Source organism: Oncorhynchus mykiss, chromosome 6 (assembly GCF_057628025.1).
Source record: "Oncorhynchus mykiss isolate SJ-2025 chromosome 6, ASM5762802v1, whole genome shotgun sequence".
In the NCBI taxonomy this organism is placed as follows: domain Eukaryota; kingdom Metazoa; phylum Chordata; class Actinopteri; order Salmoniformes; family Salmonidae; genus Oncorhynchus; species Oncorhynchus mykiss.
The window spans coordinates 28,553,792-28,574,697 of NC_143027.1; the positions used below are offsets into that span (position 1 = coordinate 28,553,792).

At 41.5% G+C, this 20,906-nt stretch overlaps 1 protein-coding gene across 3 annotated transcripts in view; it reads right to left on the reverse strand.

Moving 5' to 3' along the window:
• Nucleotides 1-334: 334 nt before the first annotated feature.
• The window catches only part of LOC110525666 (glycerol-3-phosphate acyltransferase 4), a 38,635-nt gene continuing 18,063 nt past the window's right edge, over nt 335-20,906 (reverse strand). For 2 of the 3 annotated variants that reach the window (XM_021606002.3, XM_036979776.2), the window contains 9 exons: nt 12,538-12,612; nt 12,323-12,412; nt 10,573-10,666; nt 10,226-10,341; nt 9,608-9,663; nt 9,385-9,470; nt 6,983-7,111; nt 4,196-4,275; nt 335-2,181 (listed from right to left, as the gene is read on the reverse strand). In XM_021606002.3, the coding sequence (XP_021461677.1) occupies nt 2,073-2,181; nt 4,196-4,275; nt 6,983-7,111; nt 9,385-9,470; nt 9,608-9,663; nt 10,226-10,341; nt 10,573-10,666; nt 12,323-12,412; nt 12,538-12,612 (835 nt within the window). In that variant the 3' untranslated portion in view covers nt 335-2,072. Of the gene's footprint in view, nt 2,182-4,195; nt 4,276-6,982; nt 7,112-9,384; nt 9,471-9,607; nt 9,664-10,225; nt 10,342-10,572; nt 10,667-12,322; nt 12,413-12,537; nt 12,613-13,883; nt 15,017-20,906 lie in introns of those variants that run through there. The other variant, XM_090237488.1, reaches the window with a different exon arrangement.

Consider the following 20,906-nt stretch of genomic DNA (forward strand, 5'->3'; position numbering starts at 1 on the left):
CGTTGAACATACTGTATGAAGGAACACCAAATATCCCATCAATAACACACCAAGCAAAAGTGGTGAAGTAGCCAACAAAATATTGAAAGGAACCTGGTACAGGATAAAAGGTAAGGTCAACTAAGCAACAACTGGCAACCGTCCTTACCTGAATACAAGCTTCATGCTTTGAATGCTGATGGAATCCTTCTTCTTATGAGTTCCAGAGGTCACAAAGGCCACTCTTTTCAACAAGCCAAGTGTGTTTTGTATACTAATGAGGAGTACTGAAAAGAATGGCTAGCATTGACAGAGCTCTTAGCATCTAATTTTACATCAATGAAACTTGCACAACTTTGATATCTTCATCCTTGGGTTTTTATTGGTCAACATTGGACAGATTTTGATCTAAACGTCTATACCCTTGGTACAGCAATGTATAAAGGGATGAGAGAACCAAACAGGAGTTTGAGGAAGGCGATGGCCAGGGATTTCCACTAGGCTTGCACTGCAGCTGCGCAGGGAATCAGTCTAACTCTGCAGCTGTACTTTCATTTTCTCCTTCAGGCCCCCTCACTTTCTGGAGTGCATTTGGCATGAGAATTCCCACAGTAGATGATGAGAAGCCTTCATGGAAGTATTAATAGAGCAGCTAGGGAACAAGGCATACTTTTCACATCCATGGCCTGGTATGATATCACGTTTTAACCATGTTATAACAAATAATTAGTAAGTAAACAAATTAAAAGCACACAATGCTGCTTAAACCACAGCTATCGTGAGGTGTCGATGGCAGGGGCCTCAGTCTTTACACAGCTCAGAAAGTAGCTTCACGGTAGATAAGGGTGGGAGGCAGAAGTAAGTGTTAATTGAGATAAGGTAGGCTAGTTTAGATGTGACAAAAGTTGAGTATCTACTACATTTCAACAACCCCCACCAGTCACTGAGAATGTATATTCTTCACAACAGAAACAAAGAAAAACAAAACAAGCTCCACTTTAACACAACTCCTATATTTTACACATGAATACAATGCTTAAAGGCCCAGTGCAGTCAAATGTGATTTCCCTGTGTTCTATATATATTTCCACATTATGAGGTGGGAATAATACTGTGAAATTGTGACAATGATAATAATGCCCTTTTAGTGTAAGCTGTTTCAAAAGACCGCCTGAAGTTTTGGTAGGATGGAGTCTTGGCCTGCCTGGTGACATCACTAGGAGGTAAATCAGTTAATAGACCAATAAATAAGAGTTCTAGCCCTCTCTGCCAATAACAGGCAGTTTTCGATTTTTCACTCACCACTCCCAGGCAGTCCTAGCAAAATTCTTGCTTGAGAAATTGCTTTTTGCTAAGAAGCTTTCCTGGTTTCTTTTTGACCATTTTAATTGAAAACAATCACAGTAAGGTACTTAATTGCTACCCAGAAATGATTTGATATTGAGATTAAAACAGCTGCATTGGACCTTTAAAACAAAAGGCTTTTTTCATCTAAAAAAACAAACAATAAAAAAGTATTAGAAACATGTTTACGTGGCACCTCACCATCTTGGTCGTGTTGGGAACAAGCCATTCATGCATTTCCCAACATGGTCACAGTTTTCCCCTTCAGTACAAACTTGACAGTACTTCTCTATGTTGCATTGCTACAGTACATCTCCACACATATCTCTTGTAACTTAAAGAACAATTATGATAATAACTGTCATTATTAATTAAAAAAATTAAAAAACACAAAAAAAAGAGAAATGTTAAGAACAAGACATATACATTAACTCAATGAAGGACATACATACATTAGTCACTCAAAAGACAGTTTTGTCACCATCAGGGAAGACAACAAACCATCTTAGTGAGCAGTTTCATGACACACTGGTACAGTAGAGGCCAGTTCATTAGAAACAGAGACAAGGCCCAGAATGGGCTGTAACAGCGATGAGAACTTGAAATGCCAAGCTGAGGCAGTGACCGAGAAAGCCAAGTGAAATATTCCTGACATGAGGGTGGGAGTATTCCAAGTCAAAAACTCCTTTACTGTCCATTCGGTGGTCCCCAAGTGGGTCTTGATCATCTTAAACTCCTTGCATTTGTCTTCAAGAACGACTGCGGTCCTCTTGGGTTCCCACTAGCATTTTGCTGTATAACTTTTGTTGCTCCTCTTTGAAGGTGTCTTTTACCTTCCCTCGCTTTAAACCTCCATCCCTACAAAGAAACAACAACATAATTCACAAATCCATTACACCAGGGATCATCCACTAGATTTAGCCAAGGGACGATTGTTTCTTGAGTAAGGGGTAAAGCGATCCGGAACATAATTACAAATCATTTGTAGACTGCAAATTGACCACAAGAAGCCAAAACAGATATAATATTTGACAAAAACATAATAATTTCATTTCAAATCTCTCCATTATATGTGGGAATAATTTGGAAAAGATTTCCAAAATTCCAATCGCTGGTGTTTTTACAGTCTTATTTTGGGGAACCCTGCATTACACAGTATTCTGTGATGCCCACAAGGTGATACATTAGAGCAAAACTGAGCTGGGTTTAACAATGATACAGACCTGATATGTACAGTGCCTTGCAAAAGTATTCACCGCCCTTGGCGTTTTTCCTATTTTGTTGCATTACAGCCTGTAATTTAAATTAATTTTTATTTGGATTTCATGTAATGGACATACACAAAATAGTCCAAATTGGTGAAGTGAAATGAAAAAAAGAACTTGTTTAAAAATATATATTTTTTAAATGGAAAAGTGGTGTGAGCATATGTATTCACCCCCTTTGCTATGAAGCCCCTAAATAAGATCTGGTGCAACCAATTACCTTCAGAAGTCATATAATTAATTAAATAAAGTCCACCTGTGTGCAATCTAAGTGTCACATGATCTGTCACATGATCTCAGTATATATACACCTGTTCTGAAAGGCCCCAGAGTCTGCAACACCACTAAGCAAGGGGCACCACCAAGCAAGCAGCACCATGAAGATCAAGGAGCTCTCCAAACAGGTCAGGGACAAAGTTGTGGAGAAGTACAGATCAGGGTTGGGTTATAAAACAATATCCGAAACTTTGAACATCCCACGGATCACCATTAAATCCATTATTAAAAAATTGAAAGAACAACAAACCTGCCAATACAGGGCTGCCCACCAAAACTCACGGACCAGGCAAGGAGGGCATTAATCAGCGAGGCAACAAAGAGACCAAAGATAACCCTGAAGGAGCTACAAAGCTCCACAGCGGAGATTGGAGTATCTGTCCATAGGACCAATTTAAGCCGTACACTCCACAGAGCTGGGCTTTACAGAAGAGTGGTCAGAAAAAAAGCCATTGCTTAAAGAAGAAAATAAGCAAACATGTTTTGTGTTCATCAAAATGCATATGGGAGACTCCCCAAACATATGGAAGAAAGTACTCTGGTCAGATGAGACTAAAATTAAGCTTTTTGGCCTTCAAGGAAATGCTATGTCTGGCACAAACCCCAACACCTCTCAATACCCCGAGAACACCATCCCCACAGTGATGCATGGTGGTGGCAGCATCATTCCAGGGACTGGAAAACTGGTCAGAATGATGGATGGCACTAAATAGAGGAAAATTCTTGAGGGAAACCTGTCTCAGTCTTCCAGAGATTTGAGACTGGGATGGAAGTTCACCTTCCAGCAGGACAATGACCCTAAGCATACTGCTAACGAAACACTTGAGTGGTTTAAGCATTTAAATGTCTTCGAATGGCCTAGTCAAAGCCCAGACCTCAATCCAATTGAGAAGCTGTGGTATGACTTAAAGATTGCTGTACACCAGTAGGAACCCATCCAACTTGAAGGAGCTGGAGCAGTTTTGCCTTGAAGAATGGGCAAAAATCCCAGTGGCTAGATGTGCCAAGCTTATAGAGACATATCCCAAGAGACTTGCAGCTGTAATTGCTGCAAAAGGTGGCTCTACAAAGTATTGACTTTGGGGGGGTGAATAGTTAAGCGAGGTCAAGTTTTCAGTTTTTTTGTTTCACAAAAAAACATATTTTGCATTTTCAAAGTGGTAGGCATGTTTTGTAAATCAAATGATACAAACCCCCCCCAAAAATCTATTTTAATTCCAGGTTGTAAGGCAACAAAATAGGAAAAATGCCAAGGGGGTGAATACCTTCGCAAAGGCACTGTATAACCCATGTGAACATATGTTCTCAGATGTTTGCTATGGGTTACTCACCATAGCAAGTCCACCAGCCCTCCTTGCCTGGCGATAGCTGCTTTAACCCGATTGGCAAACTGGACTGCATCCTCTCCTTCCTGTTCAGAAAGGAAAACAAAGATCATAGATGAATGACCAGTTCGACACACAAAGGGGGCTTGCCCATCTGAGCATCAGACATGTCCTGGAAAGGGTCTTATTGCACATATTGTATAAATCCTTTCTATTGGCTACAGCCACTAATGGGCTAAATTGGCATGTAGTGCAGTTTCAAGTACAGTTTGATAAACTGGGATATTGAATAAAGCACAATGCATTTCATGGGCCATGCATCAGAGGAAAGAGAATAATCTTTAAATATGGATGGATCTGATTCTGTGTGATGCTGTGTAACTAGGATCCCCTGGTGACAGAGAGACTGGAGGCTGCTCCAAAAGCCTGCTCTAAGTACTAGTTCAAACAGCAGGTGGAACATTTGATCAAAGGGCAGGACACCTCTGAGGACCAGTTGGATCCTAGCCCACTGAGTTCCTTCCACTCTGACATTTAGAGAAAGGAAAACTTCCCAAACTTCCCTCCTGCTTTCTACATCAAGATGGGATGGTCGATCAGTCAATGGCCAGAGCCCCAAAGCTGGCCAACCCCTGCCTCTGAACACCATGTTTTAGAAGTGGGTGGTTGTACACAACCCTTTCCTGTTTTTCATGAGCGAGGCCTGACCAAGTTCACATCCACACCCGGCTCAAAAGACTCTAAAATCATTATCTAAATTCCTTGCACCAAGTCACATACATTAAGTGCACATCCACAATCCTGGCACAGATGGCTTTGTCAAGCTCTGGTTGTGCAATCAGCCTTAATGTACAACCTTTCCCTCAAAGTGAACAAGACAAAGGAGCTGATTGTGGACTACAGGAAAAGGAGGACCGAACACGCACCCATTCACATTGACAGGGCTGTAGTGGAGCGGGTCGAGAGTTTTAAGTTCTTTGGTGTCCACCAACAAATTATCATGGTCCAAACACACCAAGACAGTCCTGATGAGGGCACAACAACACTTTTTCCCCCTCAGGAGACTGAAAAGATGGGTCCCCAGATCCTCAAAATGTTCTACAGCTGCACCATCAAGAGCATCCTGACTGTTTGCATCACTTCCTGGTATGGCAACTGCTCGGCATCTGACCGTAAGGTACTGCAGAGGATAGTGCGTACGGCCCAGTACATCACTGGGGCCAAGCTTCCTGCCACCCAGGACCTATATACTAGGCGGTGTCAGAGGAAGGCCCAAAAAGACAGTCACCTAAGTCAGAGTGCTCTCTCTACTACCGCACAGCAAGTGGTACCGGAGCGCCAAGTCTAGGTCCAAAAGGCTCCTTATTAGCTTCTACCCCCAAACCATAAGACTGCTGAACAATTAATCAAATGGCCACCTGTAATATTTACATCATTATTATTATTATTATTATTATTATTATTATCTTAACTCTATTTCCTGAACTGCATTATTGGTTAAGGGCTTGTAAGTTAGCATTTCAAGGTAAGGTCTAAACCTGTTGTATTAGGTGCATGTGACAAATAACATTGAAAGACAACCCAACATGAGACAAACCAGCAAGTGTATAAGCCTGCATGTCTAAAGGAGGCAGCCATACTAGCCTCTCAAAATACTGCTTTGAATCACATTTCCTTAAATCAGGGGTGGGAGCTGGGAGAGGCCATCTCAACCTTAAATATTAAAGGAGGTGAATGCTGATTTGAAAACCGACTCAAACCAGGATTTATTTGCATCAGAAATGCAAACTCTGGGTGACTTGAGCATGTCCTAGGTAAAACATGCCAAGATGAGGTCAAAGAAAGGAGTGCATCATATGCATCCATTCAATATTAGTAACACTGGTGGATTGAAATGAGAGGCTGTGCAATGGTACTAATATTAACCACACGAAACAGCTAACTTCAGGGAGGTTAGCTTGACTACGGTATTAACTTCACTGGGGCTAGAGCGTGCTAATAAAATGTCATTTAACTGCCATCAAACAATGCACAATGGCCAGGAAAAAACATAAGCTCTTACACGGAACCCAAACCGGCTGCGCGTTGCGCCACCTTGCATCAATTTATTTTGTCCCCCTACGCCAAACGCGATCACGACACGCAGGTTAAAATATCAAAACGAACTCTGAACCAATTACATTAATTTGGGGACAGGTTGAAAAGCATTAAACATTTATGGCAATTTAGCTAGTTAACTTGCACTTGCTAGCTAATTTGTCCTATTTAGCTAGCTTGCTGTTGCTAGCTAATTTGTTCCGGGATATAAACATTGAGTTGTGCATTTCAGGTAAAATAACAAGGTCCTCTACTCCGACAGTTAATCCACACATAAAACTGTCAACTGACTCGTTTCTAGTCATCTCTCCTCCTTCCAGGCCTTTTCATCGTTTCACTTATCTGGTGATTGGCATCTAAACTTTCATAGTATTACTACACTGACTGGCAACACAGTTCGTCATTCAATCACCCACGTGGGTATAACCAATGAGGAGATGGCACGTGGGTACCTGCTTCTATAAACCAATGAGGAGATGGGAGAGGCAGGACTTGGCAACGCAGATGCTCGTTGATGCGCGCGAGCATTGTGGGTGCAATAATTGAAAAACATTGATTCCTAAATTTACGACGCGAGTGGTGTGGTCAGCCTGTTAGGGTGTTTAATCAATGTCACAGCTATCCTCCAACCTGTCAGTGATATTTCTGAGAAAAATAGAATTTAAAATAAAAAGGTGAGTTTTTTCCCAAACTAACCTCTCTGGTCATGGGTGGCAGGTACCACACGCTGCACACAATGGCCCAGCTGCTCATCATCCTCAGCAGGTAGTTGACCATCCCAAACTGGCTGCTGTTCCAGAAGGCATCTCCAAAGCGGGGGTCGTACTGTTGGGGACAGGAACGTAATACTGATTAATACTGGAAGACAGAGGGGAAAACACACCGCACACGTACATGCACACATGCGCACACACATACAAAAGGCTGTTGCGGTGACCGTATTACCGCCACACCGGCGGTCACGACTCATGAAGGCAGTCAAATTCCATGTGACCGTTTAGCCAAGGTAATTAGGCTTCTCCAAGCTCTGATGCTGCTGCTGGTCATTAGTAGCCTACCAAACGTGCTAACTGCCTGGTACTCAGCACTCATTAGCTTTCTATAGGCTAGGCCTACTATATCTATTTCTCAACTTTCCTAATATTAAGCATATTGCTTATATTTACAACAGGAGTATAGCCTACCTGGCTGGCATGAAAATTAACCAAGTGAAAAGCGTCCTCCATTCGCTATTTGAGTGCATAGATGACATGTAGTTTTTCCCGCCGCCCCTGTTTCGATATATGATAATGGTCTATTCTAAATCACAACAAATTTCACACATACAATGGGGCAAAAAAGTATTTAGTCAGCCACCAATTGTGCAAGTTCTCCCACTTAAAAAGATGAGAGAGGCCTGTAATACCAGCAACAGTGTGTGAAAACCTTGTGAAGACATACAGAAAACGTTTGACCTCTGTCATTGCCAACAAAGGGTATATAACAAAGTATTGAGAAACTTTTGTTATTGACCAAATACTTATTTTCCACCATAATTTGCAAATAAATTAATTAAAAATCCTACAATGTGATTTTCTGGACTTTTTTCTCTCGTTGTCTGTCATAGTTGAAGTGTACCTATGATGGAAATTACAGGCCTCATCTTTTTAAGTGGGAGAACTTGCACAATTGGTGGCTGACTAAATACTGACTAAATACGTTTTTGCCCCACTGTATATTATTTAGTATATGTAAAGACAAGACTAAATCAAGAATAGTCTGATGAGTGACAATATTAGCCTATCACTTGTGAATGATATATTCTCACTCGTGAATTATTCACAGCATAAGAAATAATGCCTTTTTTTTGTGTGACTTTTTTTGAATCATAGTCACACACCTCATGTAGCCTAGCCCATAGGCCTATATGTTTTGATAAGGTTTGTATCACAAATAAAGTGGCCAAATAACTTCTTAAAATTGAGCACATTAATCTGCTTTACAACGGGCATAGAGTCTAACTGGCATACATAAGCAGCATGTGAGTTTCAAGTTTGGGAAAGATAATTTTCACCATAAAAATTCACCTTTATAATAAAAGCATTACATGAATAATTGCATTTGCGGTCACTTTGATAATGTTTTCCGCTAATGGGACATTTGCGTTTTTAGCCTACTGCTGTGTGCGTATTGCTCTGCTTATAATGTGAAGAAATAGCCTAATAGTTTATCAACATTTTAAGCTAAATATTCTGATCTGTTGCATCGATTTTTGTACTATGGGGGATAGTATATTGACATAGGCTAGTGCTTTTGCTGTTCGTTAGGCCTCCTCATCTTGTTGGCTGACGAAAAGTAAATGTGGATAGTTCTTCCAATATCTTCAATATGCACCTTGGAATTGGATAAAGACGTGCGCAGTTGCGTCCCCGATGTGTCTGTCTTCACTTGTAGCCTGTGAGAAAGACCCGATCATGTGATGGTGAGCCATGTGAGTTAGAGGTGATTCAGAGAGCTCAGCAGTCAGGGAAAAGCGCACAACGGCCGTTGGCCGCAAAAGGCATGGATGTTTTTAGGATGCATTACGGCCACACAAAGGGGATGCCACCCTAAAATTCTGGGCATTATCAAGTGCTTGTCAAATTGAGAATGAGTGATTTATGTAGTGTGTACAGCTGGCGCAAAAAACAAAGCAGAGCTCATTCTTTTCAAGCTATTTTTTTCAAATCATCATTAGAGTCATCCATCATGCAGCCTTAAAATGTATTAAAAATCTAAACATATAGGCCAACGTTTGTAGAACAACTAACGTTACATTTATAACTCTAAATTAAGCAGATAGGAGTATGTATTTCTTTGTTAACCGCTTAACACGTGCGCAATCACTCAAATTGTTTGTAGAAAATATCCTTTCTATTTTATTCAGCTTTGTTCAATTGTATTCTTCATACTATAAAATAATGCCACGGAATTCTAAACAAATCTTGTCTGCTAAATTAACTAATGTAGCCCACAGCCATTTGACATAGCCAGATCAGGACCTAACAGAAGGACAACTCATGGTATGCTATTCTGTTCTGTTCACAGTCCTACTGACACACACACACACACTCTCTCACCTTGATGGCCACAGGGTAGACTGTGGAGCCAATCTCAAAGCTGCCCTTTTTGAACATCATTACTGAAGTGTTGTTGATGCAGGTGCCTATGGGGAAAAGGTTAGTGTTTACAAATGGGGATAGGAAATTCTATTAAGGAAGCGTAACAGTAAAAACCAAGTAATAGAAACTACTGTAGTAATGTTCAAAGCAGTAACTAAGGAAAAAAACTAAAACTACTCACCTTCAGGGAAAATGAGAATAGGCAGTTTAGTTTTGTCTTCTACATGATCACTCAATCTGCAACAATATATTTTTGTACGTTTACAGTACATTGATTCAATCCAGTTTGACTAGCTTTATCAATACACAAACACTAATCCCCATATGAAGTCTAATCAAAACATCTTGGTCACAGTAACCTTTAATTGAAAGTTGTCAATTATCCATTTAAGTTCTTTAAATGTCTCTGCTAAGGTATAGCTGAGTTAGTCTGGCTGACGCGACCCATGTGGAGTGGGAGTGTTGTGCCCCACTCGTCTGGTCAGGAGATTGGTTTGTTGGTGCAATATTCACTTAGAAATAAAGCAAGCTTTGATTGGTTCTTTCAACAAAACAATTATTTCCTGGGGGGTTATTTGGATTTGAAAATCCAACAGTTGTGTGTGGTTGTACATGTTTGTGTTTAAGTGAGAAAGACACAAAGGAGAACCAACCAGTAAAAGCACAGCTTCATTATCAACGCATCGTGCCGTCAACTTTAAACAGCCTCCCCAGGACTTTGAGTTTAGTATCAGCCAGACTACAGCTGAGAGACTTCCAGCTAAAAAGCATTAAACATAGTGCACATATGCATTACTACCTTTTGGCCACTAGATGTCGGTCTTTGACTTCAGAGCGTTCAAACCAAATATGTGGGCAGGCTTTCACCATAGACTTCTGGATCACGCCCATCAAACCACCATGGATTTGCCCAACCTGGAACACAAACAGACACACATACAGGTGTGGTTTAACAAACATCTGATGAGACAGGTCTCAGATCTCACAGAATTGGAGTGCTTGCTTCAGCTGTCTAAATGTTTGTTTTATGGTAGTAGCACACCAAAAACTTTCTAAATACGACACATATCATTCTGTAATTCAGTGCTGTAGTAGGTAGCCTTGTGTTTGACTGTTGTGCCATTTATCATGGGTGTTGGGCCTTACCATTGCATAGCAGCCATCGCTTGCCAGGATGATGACATCAATGGGTGAGGTGTGGTTGGCCACACAGATCCCTCCATTCTTGGGCTTGTTTTCACTGGGAGGATCGAGAGAGAGACAGAGAGGGACAGGATGAGTGTCAGGGGACAAGTGAGTATCAGGACATTACTATTCCAGTGTAAGCTAGAGCCTAGCAACTCAGTAGATGATGGAAAATATAGTCCTAATGGGTTTGAGGGAGAAACTCAGCGCCCTCTCCTTCACCTCTCCCTAATTAACATGAAAGTGGGAGGAGGCTAATGATGTTGGAGTTCAAAGCCAGACCCCCTGAGCATGCTGGACTCTGGTAGGAGCCCAAATTCCGAAGAGATAACGTTGCTGATCGTGTTACCAAAAGAGAGAGCCCATCTTACACCACTTCTGTATTTTTAGCCCCACCCAGACTAGAGAGGCACATGGTGTAACAGGCCCAGCACTACATGTAGATTTCTTCAGGGCAAACAGGCAGAGCAAGACGGGACATAATGCATACTGAATACACCACATTCCTATAAAGAAACGTCTATTATTATTAGTAGTAAACGCCTTTAGTTTATGATCAATTATTTTCATCCTAATGGATAAGTCTTTCAAAACATTTGCTCTGAAGGACAATTTCACAGACAGAGATTATCTTAACCCTTCTGTTCTTGGACTTAACGGTTTATTTGAATGACTAGGCCTATTGTTTAATTACACTCCCCGACTATGACGGCTCATATTCTTTTTTTTATTTTCTTTAACTGCAAAACAAAGGGTATCTTGACAAGTTCATATGACAAGTTCCCTCTCTGACCTAGAGTTGGGGATGAGAAGGACTGTATTTTTTCAATTCGATAGAGACGTTTCCCTTTCTGCAACATTTCCTCAAATATTCTTCTTTACCTTATCTCATTTGAATCAGCATTGGCTAGTAAGGGCCTTGTCAAACAAACATGTGACTAGTGGTTTTGTAAAGGCGGTGCTCTACGGCACTTATTCAAATCAACACATCGAGACAGGTCAGGGGGCAGTGTATGGCATTGTCTCGCACCACAACAACTGAGGATCAATACAAATTCATCATCAGATGACATTTGAACCTGACAGAAAACTGCCTGCATCATGTCAAAGGAAATGTCCACTGTAGCATAAACTGTCTAGGGTAGAGTGGTGTAGTGTAGTCTGGGTAAATATAATTAGTCCAAATAACTTCCGTTACTACTTCCTGCTTAGCTGTGTCTGGACTGTTCTCCCACAGCACAGACTATCACACTGTGGATGTTAATGCCTGAAGAATGATAGATTTGCATGTTTCTCTGGCCCTGTCCCTTTGGTGACACCTAGCCTGGTAATGTCCAGGGCAGCAGTTTGTGCTGGATGCCTCTAAGGGTACTCTACCCCAGACCTAAATGGAATGAGATGGCCTTGTTGGAGCAGCCCTTGCTTTGTGTGTGTGGGCGCCGGGCGGTCGTGGCTACAGGCGTTTGAACTTCACCTAAGCGGACTCTGCTCAGCACAGTGGACATGAATGTAGATTGCTACTGGCTCTCAGCGACTACTCCACTCATTGCTCAAGAATTCAAACTGATTTATTTATTGATGTGGGCTCTAGTACACAGACCAGTAGTGTTCATCTTTCAACCAAGGTATATAGTGCATGTCGTTCCTAATAATGCTTTCTACGTGTTTTGCATGAATATTCTGTGTGTTGAGTGTCGTTTCTGCTGCTTACCTGTCGTGGTAGGTGATGATGGCAGTGAGAGCTCTTACACAGATCCGGTAACACATCAGATGCACCTGCTCACTGAGGAAGTTCTTCATCCTTCAGGAAAAACACAGAAAACAGGGCCTGAGTCTCAACACTTACTATGTTGTTCCTACCCTAATTACAATGTTACTACTCAGGTAATAAGGAAAGTGTTACAATTATGAGAAATCCTGTCTTACCTCCCATTTGGAAGAAACCCGATGATGGAGGTGAGTACGACCAGAAGACCCACCCCGGTGAAGGCAAGAGTTACCCTGTCAGAGAACACACACAGAGCTCCAGTCAAACACAGCCCATTACAACCCAGTCTAATCATAGACGTCTGTGCATATCAGAGAACATACAGAGTATAGGCCTATTCAAGGTTTCTAAACCGACAGCTGGCAGTGCTTTCACTCTTGAATGCAATCACTTTTTGATTGCCTCCCTTTTGATTTAAACAAAACTTTCCATACAAGTTTGCCCATGGAAGAAGTGTTCAGAAAGTTACTTTTTGGACCACAATGCCAAAACATTCAGGAGATAAAGATGCTCAAAGTTGGTCCATTTTGAATACCCCACCATACCATGAGACCATACCATGTCTTCATCACTGGAAAATATAAACGGTTGAGTTTTATAGAACTTAAAAGCTTACAACAGGGTTGTCAAACTATCTTATAATTTAATACCGTTTTTTTAAATACAAACTCTGAAACGTTTTAACCATCAACGTCAGTTATCTAAAACGCGTAAATTCCATGTGTTGTAGCTTAAACCCTACTTTACATCATCGTTGTTTTTTGTTCATGCTCTTGAATACAGTGGATGTCATTTCAAATCATAGAAATATAATTCATAGAATGGACCTATCCCTTCAGACCACTGCAATTTGGCTGGTATACCATTGAAATGTAAATTGAATTGAAATTGAAACTTCTAAATACTACCACAAAGATGGCCGCTGGTCACCCCAATGTCAAATGCCAACTTAAAATGGTCATGTTTATTCTATTATCTACCTTTATATTATTTTAATGGGTTTCCTATGGAGATTTGACAGTATCATTTAAAACAGTCCACACATTATTTGATATGTGGACCTCCAACCATCATTGTAGTACCATTTGAAAGTAGAAATGTCTATTTTATTCCCATTTTAGTACATTTATGAGCCAAAACAGGACACCCGATCTGTATTCAAGAGCATGTTGTGTCTCAACCGATTGTGGGCACAACAGAAAAACCTCTGATTATATCTAAGGCACTGAATCTCAGTGCAAGAGGCGTAACAACAGTCCCTGGTTCAAATTCAGGCTGTATCACAACCGGTAATGATTGGGAGTCCCATAGGGCAGCACACAATTGGCCCAGGGTCGTCCGGGCCGTCATTGTAAATAAGAATTTGTTCTTAACTGACTTGCCTAGTTAAATAAAGGTTACACAGACACACACACACCACAATAACCGAAAGGTTATTTTGTTGGCATTTACATATGTCCCCATTACCAGTAAAACATAATCAAAACCTATTTCTTTCACTTACTTGCTGTGCTGTGCTGTGTCGTTGTTCATTTGTTCAGTCGTTTCATTCTCAACCAGGATTTCTATGGAATGCCGTTTGGGTCTTTGCGTGTCAAAAAAGATACAAGTCAAATAACACTATTTGACGTGTCAGATAAGCTTGTTGACCAATCAGGACCTGAATATGACTGCACGTCACATAATAATTTAACACGTTTATTAATTTTTTACGTAGTTATTACACATTGATTACACTATCACTCGTATTTCATATGTCACAATGATTCATCGATACATATGCTATGATGCTGGTAAAGTTGTCTCGTGCACCTACAGTGCTGGTCACAAAAAAAAGCTAGCTGGCTCATGGATGCAAACAATGTTCTTCAGCAAAAACATAGCAAAACGACAATTTGTTTCAGTAGCTATAGTTAGCTAGCTAGCTATATAGCTAGGTGTCATCTAAAATAACCCTCATTTATAAGACAGCACTTATTTGGTTAATGGTGGTCGGACCCATCTATGTGAAGCTAGCCACAAAAAGGATTACCCACAATAGTTGACTTTGCGGTTAGCCTTCAAAATAAAAGTATGGCATAATTCAACTTTTTGTATTCATTTGCATCACTGTCAATGACATACTTTAATTTTGAAGGCTAACTGCAAAGTCAACTATTGTGCCTAATGCTTATTGTGGCTAGCTTCACAACACATAACCCGGTCCGGTCGAGCCTCACTAGCCAGATGAAGCTAGCTGGCTGCTTATAATGTTAGCTCTGGGCAACAGGGTTAAGTAGCTGGCTAGCTATTTACTTTCATGAACTGAAGTTCAATTTCAATAGGCGAACAAGTGGCTACCTAGCTAATACTTACAAGGATTCCTAAATCATTGCTAAGAATAATGAAAATGACTGCAGTTTCTACTGGTCACTGTTTTCAGGCTGGTTGTAATGGTGCTAGCTAGGTACCGAGCTAAATCTAGCTACCCCAGTAGTTGCGGTCAAACAAATTATGCTTTATTACCAACGCTGTATTGTAAACACATCGTTCGTGGCCAGTGTTTGCAGACTTTTTTGAACAGCTTTGACAGTGCTACTGTATCTTTTTTGACACCCAAAGACCCAAACAGCGTTCCATAGTATGTATGTCGTGAAGCTAATAGCAGTGACGCTATTACTGTGCAACTCGGGTAGGGAAACATCTGAAAAATAGCGCACTTGGTAGTGTGTACCGGTGTTCGACCAGTCGGCGAAAGCCAACATCACCCACGACAGAGGATGGTTGATTATCAAGGGCAATGAATTCCATTATCTTGGCTTTAATGGATTTCTCCTTTGAGTTGTCTCGCTGAAATGTTCTTACTCTTTCAAATGACTGCTCGACTTGTTGACTGCTCGATCCACATAGCAGACATTGTGTGGGCTAGGTTAGGAATGCTGTGTTGTACGTGCAGCGCAAAACTTTACATGGCGTCATTACGTCACATACCTACGTTATATAGGTATGCACAGTAGCTTTGACATCGGTTTTTAACATCGCCGTTAAACCAGATATCGGGCCGATACCGATGTTGGCATTTTTAGCTAATATCGGCCGATTCCGATATGTTCACCGATATATCGTGCATCCCTAGTAATGACCATGTTGTTTAACTTCCTAAGGTATAGGGGGCAGCATTTTCACTTTTGGATAAATAGCGTGCCCAATTTCAACTCCCTGCTACTCATGCCAAGAATATAAGATATGCATATTATTTGGGGAATGCAAAATAATATATCTTTATTTATTGAATAGTCTGACATTCAGGTCCAAAAGGTCACATTCTGAGCACTTATACAATGTAAAAATATGTATTGAAGGGTTCGTTCATATCAAAAAGGGTGCTGTCAAAAAGTGATTGAATTAAAATGGATTTACCCTCTTACTAACGGTAGGTGTCAATTGGACACAGATTTTCTCTCTGGATACACATAAATGTATTGATTACCCAAGTGAAGCCTACTCTCATTAATAAGAACCATGTGGCCATGTGTGGTAAAGCTGGCAGGCAGGCAGCAAGTCTAATCCAGGTGAATCCCAACTACACACGGCTGGGCTGGAGGAGAAGGTGCAGATATGGATTTAGCAGAGCTCATTAGCTCCATATCGCATGTGAGGAAAGGTGAGTGTGTAAGCAGGAGGTGATCGAGGCTAACAGACTCAGAACACAGTGGTTGTAGGGGCTCACTGCCTGGTGTTTATTTATTTTCTTTACCACTTTTTCTCCCCAATTGGTAGCTACAGTCTTGTCCCATCGCTGCAACTCCTGTACAGACTTGGGAGAGGAGATGGTCGAGAGCCATGCGTTCTCTGAAACACGACCCTGCCAAGCCGCACTGCTTCTTGACACACAGCTCGCTTAACCCACCAATGTGTCGGAGGAAACACCGTACAACTGGCCATTGTGTCAGCATGCATGCGCCCAGCCCGTCACAGGAGTCGCTAGAGCGTGATGGGACAAGGACATCCCGGCCGGCCAAATCCTCCCCTAACCCGGACAACACTGGGACAAATGTGCACCGCCTCATGGGTCTCCTGGTCGCGGCCAGCTGTGACACAGCCCAGGATCGAACCCGGGTCTGTATTGACGCCTCAGACCGTTGCGCCACTCTGGAGGATTGCCTGGTGGTTTTAATTAAAGTCACTGATTGGGGAGAGTCCTACCTGCCCCCCACGCATAAACCAGATTACAATCTGAACTCACCCCTGATGTCCTAAAGAAGTAAAAGGACACCTTTACCTCTTCCCACTCCACAGCCTGATGACAGCTGTTGGGCATGCTTTTAGGGGGCTTAAATGAAAAGCTATTGCCATGTAATAGTCATTAGACAGAGCTACTTAGCCTAAAGCTAAATTTTTCTAGAGATTCACCACAAAATGACGACAGTGAGATGAAAGTGACTAAACTTACAAACTACCGTGGGAACAACAAGAGGCACCTATGAGATATCACCAGGAATTCCATGGCAATGGTCAAGCCATAAAATACTTGATACTATGACCAGATACTTTGCAATGCAATCTCAACACTTTTTATATGGGACAAACTGTAGCCTACTAGGCTATTCTCATTGACGTACATTTACATCTTTTACATTACATATCTTATATATCTTACATTACATCTTTGCCTTACCTTTCATTGTGTCTGGCAATGTGACATTCTTGCTCTGCAGCTCCAAATGTACTGTAATTATCAGCATTACAGTAGCCACTAAGCTTGCAAATTATTAAACTACGTGAGCAACTGCTCTAAAACATATTAGCTACACTCTTGAATAATGCAACCAAACCATATTACGCTCTTGAATAATGCAACAATTCACAAGCATATGCAGACAATTAAAGGGTTTATTTTCTTGTTTATACACGCATTAGCTAAATGTAGCTTGCAAGACAATAACACTGCTAGCTAGCTATGCTAGCAAGTAACGTTAGCATATTGAACATCTACCCCTCTCATATGAATATAAAAGTACAGTTTCAGTGTATTAAAGTTACATACGAACAAACCAGGCTTAATGCTATCAATATGGAAGTAATTCCATAAGGTAAATGCAAAATTGCCCTATCCCACCTTTGACAAGAGGAATACCAACACGGGTGCCCCCAGGAGTGTGTGCTCAGCTCCCTCCTGTACTCCCTGTTCACTGATGACTGGTTGACAACGCACGACTCCAACTCCATCATCAAGTTTGCTGACGACACAACAGTGGTAGGTCTAATAGCCAACAATGACGAGACAGCCTACAGGGAGGAGGTTGGTGCCTTGGCAGAGTGGTGCCAGGGGCTACATCACTGCCTTGCAGGGCAACTCTACCACCCGCAACCGCATGGCTCTCCCAACACATCATCGGGGGCACGCTGCCTCCAGGACATCTACAGCACCCAGTGTCATAGGACGTCCAAGAAGATCATCAAGGACCTCAGCCACCCGAGCAATGGCCTGTTCACCATGCTACTATCTAGCAGATGGAGACAGGGCAGGTACAACAAAGGGCCAGAGAGACTGAAAAACAGCTTCTATATCCAGGCAATCAGACTGTTGAAAAGCCATCACTCGCCAGATACCACCCGGTACTCTGCCCTGCACCTTAAGACACTGCTGCCCCCTGTACGTATATAGAGACATTGAACACGGATCACTTTGGCAATGTTTACCTACTGTTTTGCCCACTTTATATGTATATACTTTATTCTAGTCTCATGTCTCATCTTATATAACTATTGATGTACACACCTTTTCTATTCATATACTGTCTATACACACCATTTATATATACACATTTATATTCCGGACTCTGACATTGCTTGTTCTGATATTTCATAATCATTATTATTATGTTTTTTTACTTTTTGGAGAATGTGTGTATTGCTAGATATTACTGCACTGTTGGAGCTAGAAACATAAGCATTTCGCTGCACCTGTGATAAAATCCACAAATCTGTGTACGCGACAAATAAACGTTGATTTTGATTTGAAAACGGTGATAATTCCCCTGGTGATCAGCGTCTTGCTGCATACTTCTTTCCTGGAGCAGCCAAGTGGGGAAAAACACAGTTGTGCTTCCCATTTCTTACAGATACAGCAACATTTTTAGAATGTAAGAGGCTGTTAGTGCAGATTCAGGTGAAAACTCAATAAAAACAAGTCTCAAATATAATGAAAATGTCTATACATTTCTGCTGTTTCAAAAACATTGCTCTGCTATTAGTATTTGTGCTGTATAAATGGTCTTAACGAGACAATTCTGTTAACACTTCCCTGCTTACAGCGGGTCAACTGTTGGATGAGACCTCTAGAAGTAGTGTTAGAGATGTGAGAAATACCGAAGTTTACATGTCTCTTGAGAATCGCTACCTATCAAAATTCTTCTTAATTCTCATCAATGAGAACAAACCCTAAGTGGCTGTATCTGAAACAAATACAATCAGAATGAAAGTTGCTTATTGTTTTTCATATAAAACAGCTGTTTATGGGAAAGTGATTTTTCTCTCTATGTTCACTTCTTGCAACTGCAAGCATGGGACAGCGAGGCCAAGTGCATCAGCTCAGTCTCTGTGTGCAGCAGGGGCTTATTAGTAGCCTATAGAGAGGGAGACTGTGTGTCTGGGTCTACAATGGTGGCCTGGCTGGCTCATGGGTGATTGGACTCAGGCCAGACTGGTTTAGTCCTGGGTCACTGCCCTTTTGTCTGCCTAGCGAACTCTCTCACTCCTGGCCCTGGGGGGGATATCTCCATACTTAATGGAAAGTGATGGCTTCCTCTCAGCTGAACGCAGTGAAAACGTACATAAAGTGCATTCAGAAAGTATTCATTCCCCTTGACTTCTTGCACATTTTGTTACGTTACAGCCTTATTCTGAAATAGATGTTTTTTTTAATTTCCCCCTCATCAATCTACACATCCCATGATGACAAAGCAAAAACTGGTTTAGACAATTTAACACATAAAAAAAACTGAACGATCACATTTACATAAGTATTCAGACATTTTACTCAGTACTTTGTTGAAGCACCTTTGGCAATTGCTTATTGTTTTTCATATAAAACAGCTGTTTATGGGAAAGTGATTTTTCTCTCTATGTTCACTTCTTGCAACTGCAAGCATGGGACAGCTATTTTCAGGTCTCTCCAGAGATGTTTGATCGGGTTCAAGTCCGGGCTCTGGCTGGGCCACTCATGGACATTCAGAGACTTGTCCCAAAGCCATTCCTGCATTGTTTTGGCTGTGTGCTTAGGGTCGTTGTCCTGTTGGAAGGTGAACCGTCACCCCCAGTCTGAGGTCCTGAGTCCTCTGGAGACGCTTTTCATAAAGGATCTCTCTGTACTTTGCGCCATTCATCTTTCCCTCACCTGATTTGTGGAGTGCTGCAGAGATGGTTGTTCTTCTGGAAGGCTCTCCCATCTCCGCAGAAAAACTCTGGAGCTCTGTCAGAGTGACCATCGGGTTCTTGGTCAAATCCCTGACCAAGGCCCTTCTCCCCCGATTGCGCAGTTTGGCCGAGCGGACAGCTCTAGGAAGAGTTTTGGTGGTTCCAAACTTTTTCAATTTAAGAATGATGGAGGCCACTGTGTTTTTGGGGAGCTTCAATGCTGCAGAAATGTTTTGGTACCCTTCCTCAGATTTGTGTCTCGACACAATCCTGTCTCGGAGCTCTACATACAATTCCTTCAACCTCATGGCTTTGTTTTTGTTCTGACATGCACTGCCAACTGTGGGACCTGACATAGATAGGTGTCAGCCTTTCCAAATCATGTCCAATCAATTGAATGTACCACAGGTGGGCCCTAATCAAGTTGAAGAAACATCTCAAGGATGATAAATGGCAACAGGATGCACGTGAGCTCAATTTCGAATCTCATAGCAAAGGGTCTGAAAATGTAGGTAAATGTGACTAGTTTCAGGAAACTAGGCATGTCACACATCACTACATCACAGGAGCACAATTTGAACGGAATGGCAGAAATGCCTTCTGGAACATGTGAACCTTCATGTGCCTTAATAACAAACTTGTATGCCATCTGTAAATAATAATAAAATGGTTAAATTACGAGCCTAGCTTGTTTAGCCATGGAAAAAGACAGCAACATTACCTCTAGCCATGATTGGCTGAGATAATGAGTGGTCTGGTCATGCCGAGAGATTAGTTTGGATTGGTCTCCCATGTAGCACGCTTCTGTTTATAATATGAGCTGGTCAGTATGTGTAGATAATCCTTTTTTACACTGCTTTTTTGAAAGATAGTAGAACTGCATACGTTTTGCTCTCCACTTTCTGGAAGACCTAGTTTGGAAATCAATGTAATTATGTATGAGTATGATAGCTAAGGAAATTGAGAAAATTCTGGCGTTTGATTGCAAATATGCAGACAGAGTCTAAAAGAGAACACCCAGAAGGCTGTTGTATAAAACACCTGTCTCCGGATTACATCTTCAAACTAAGGGCAACCATGGCATCCGTGACAGAGGGAGAAGCGTCCATCCATGTATACGGGTAAGAGA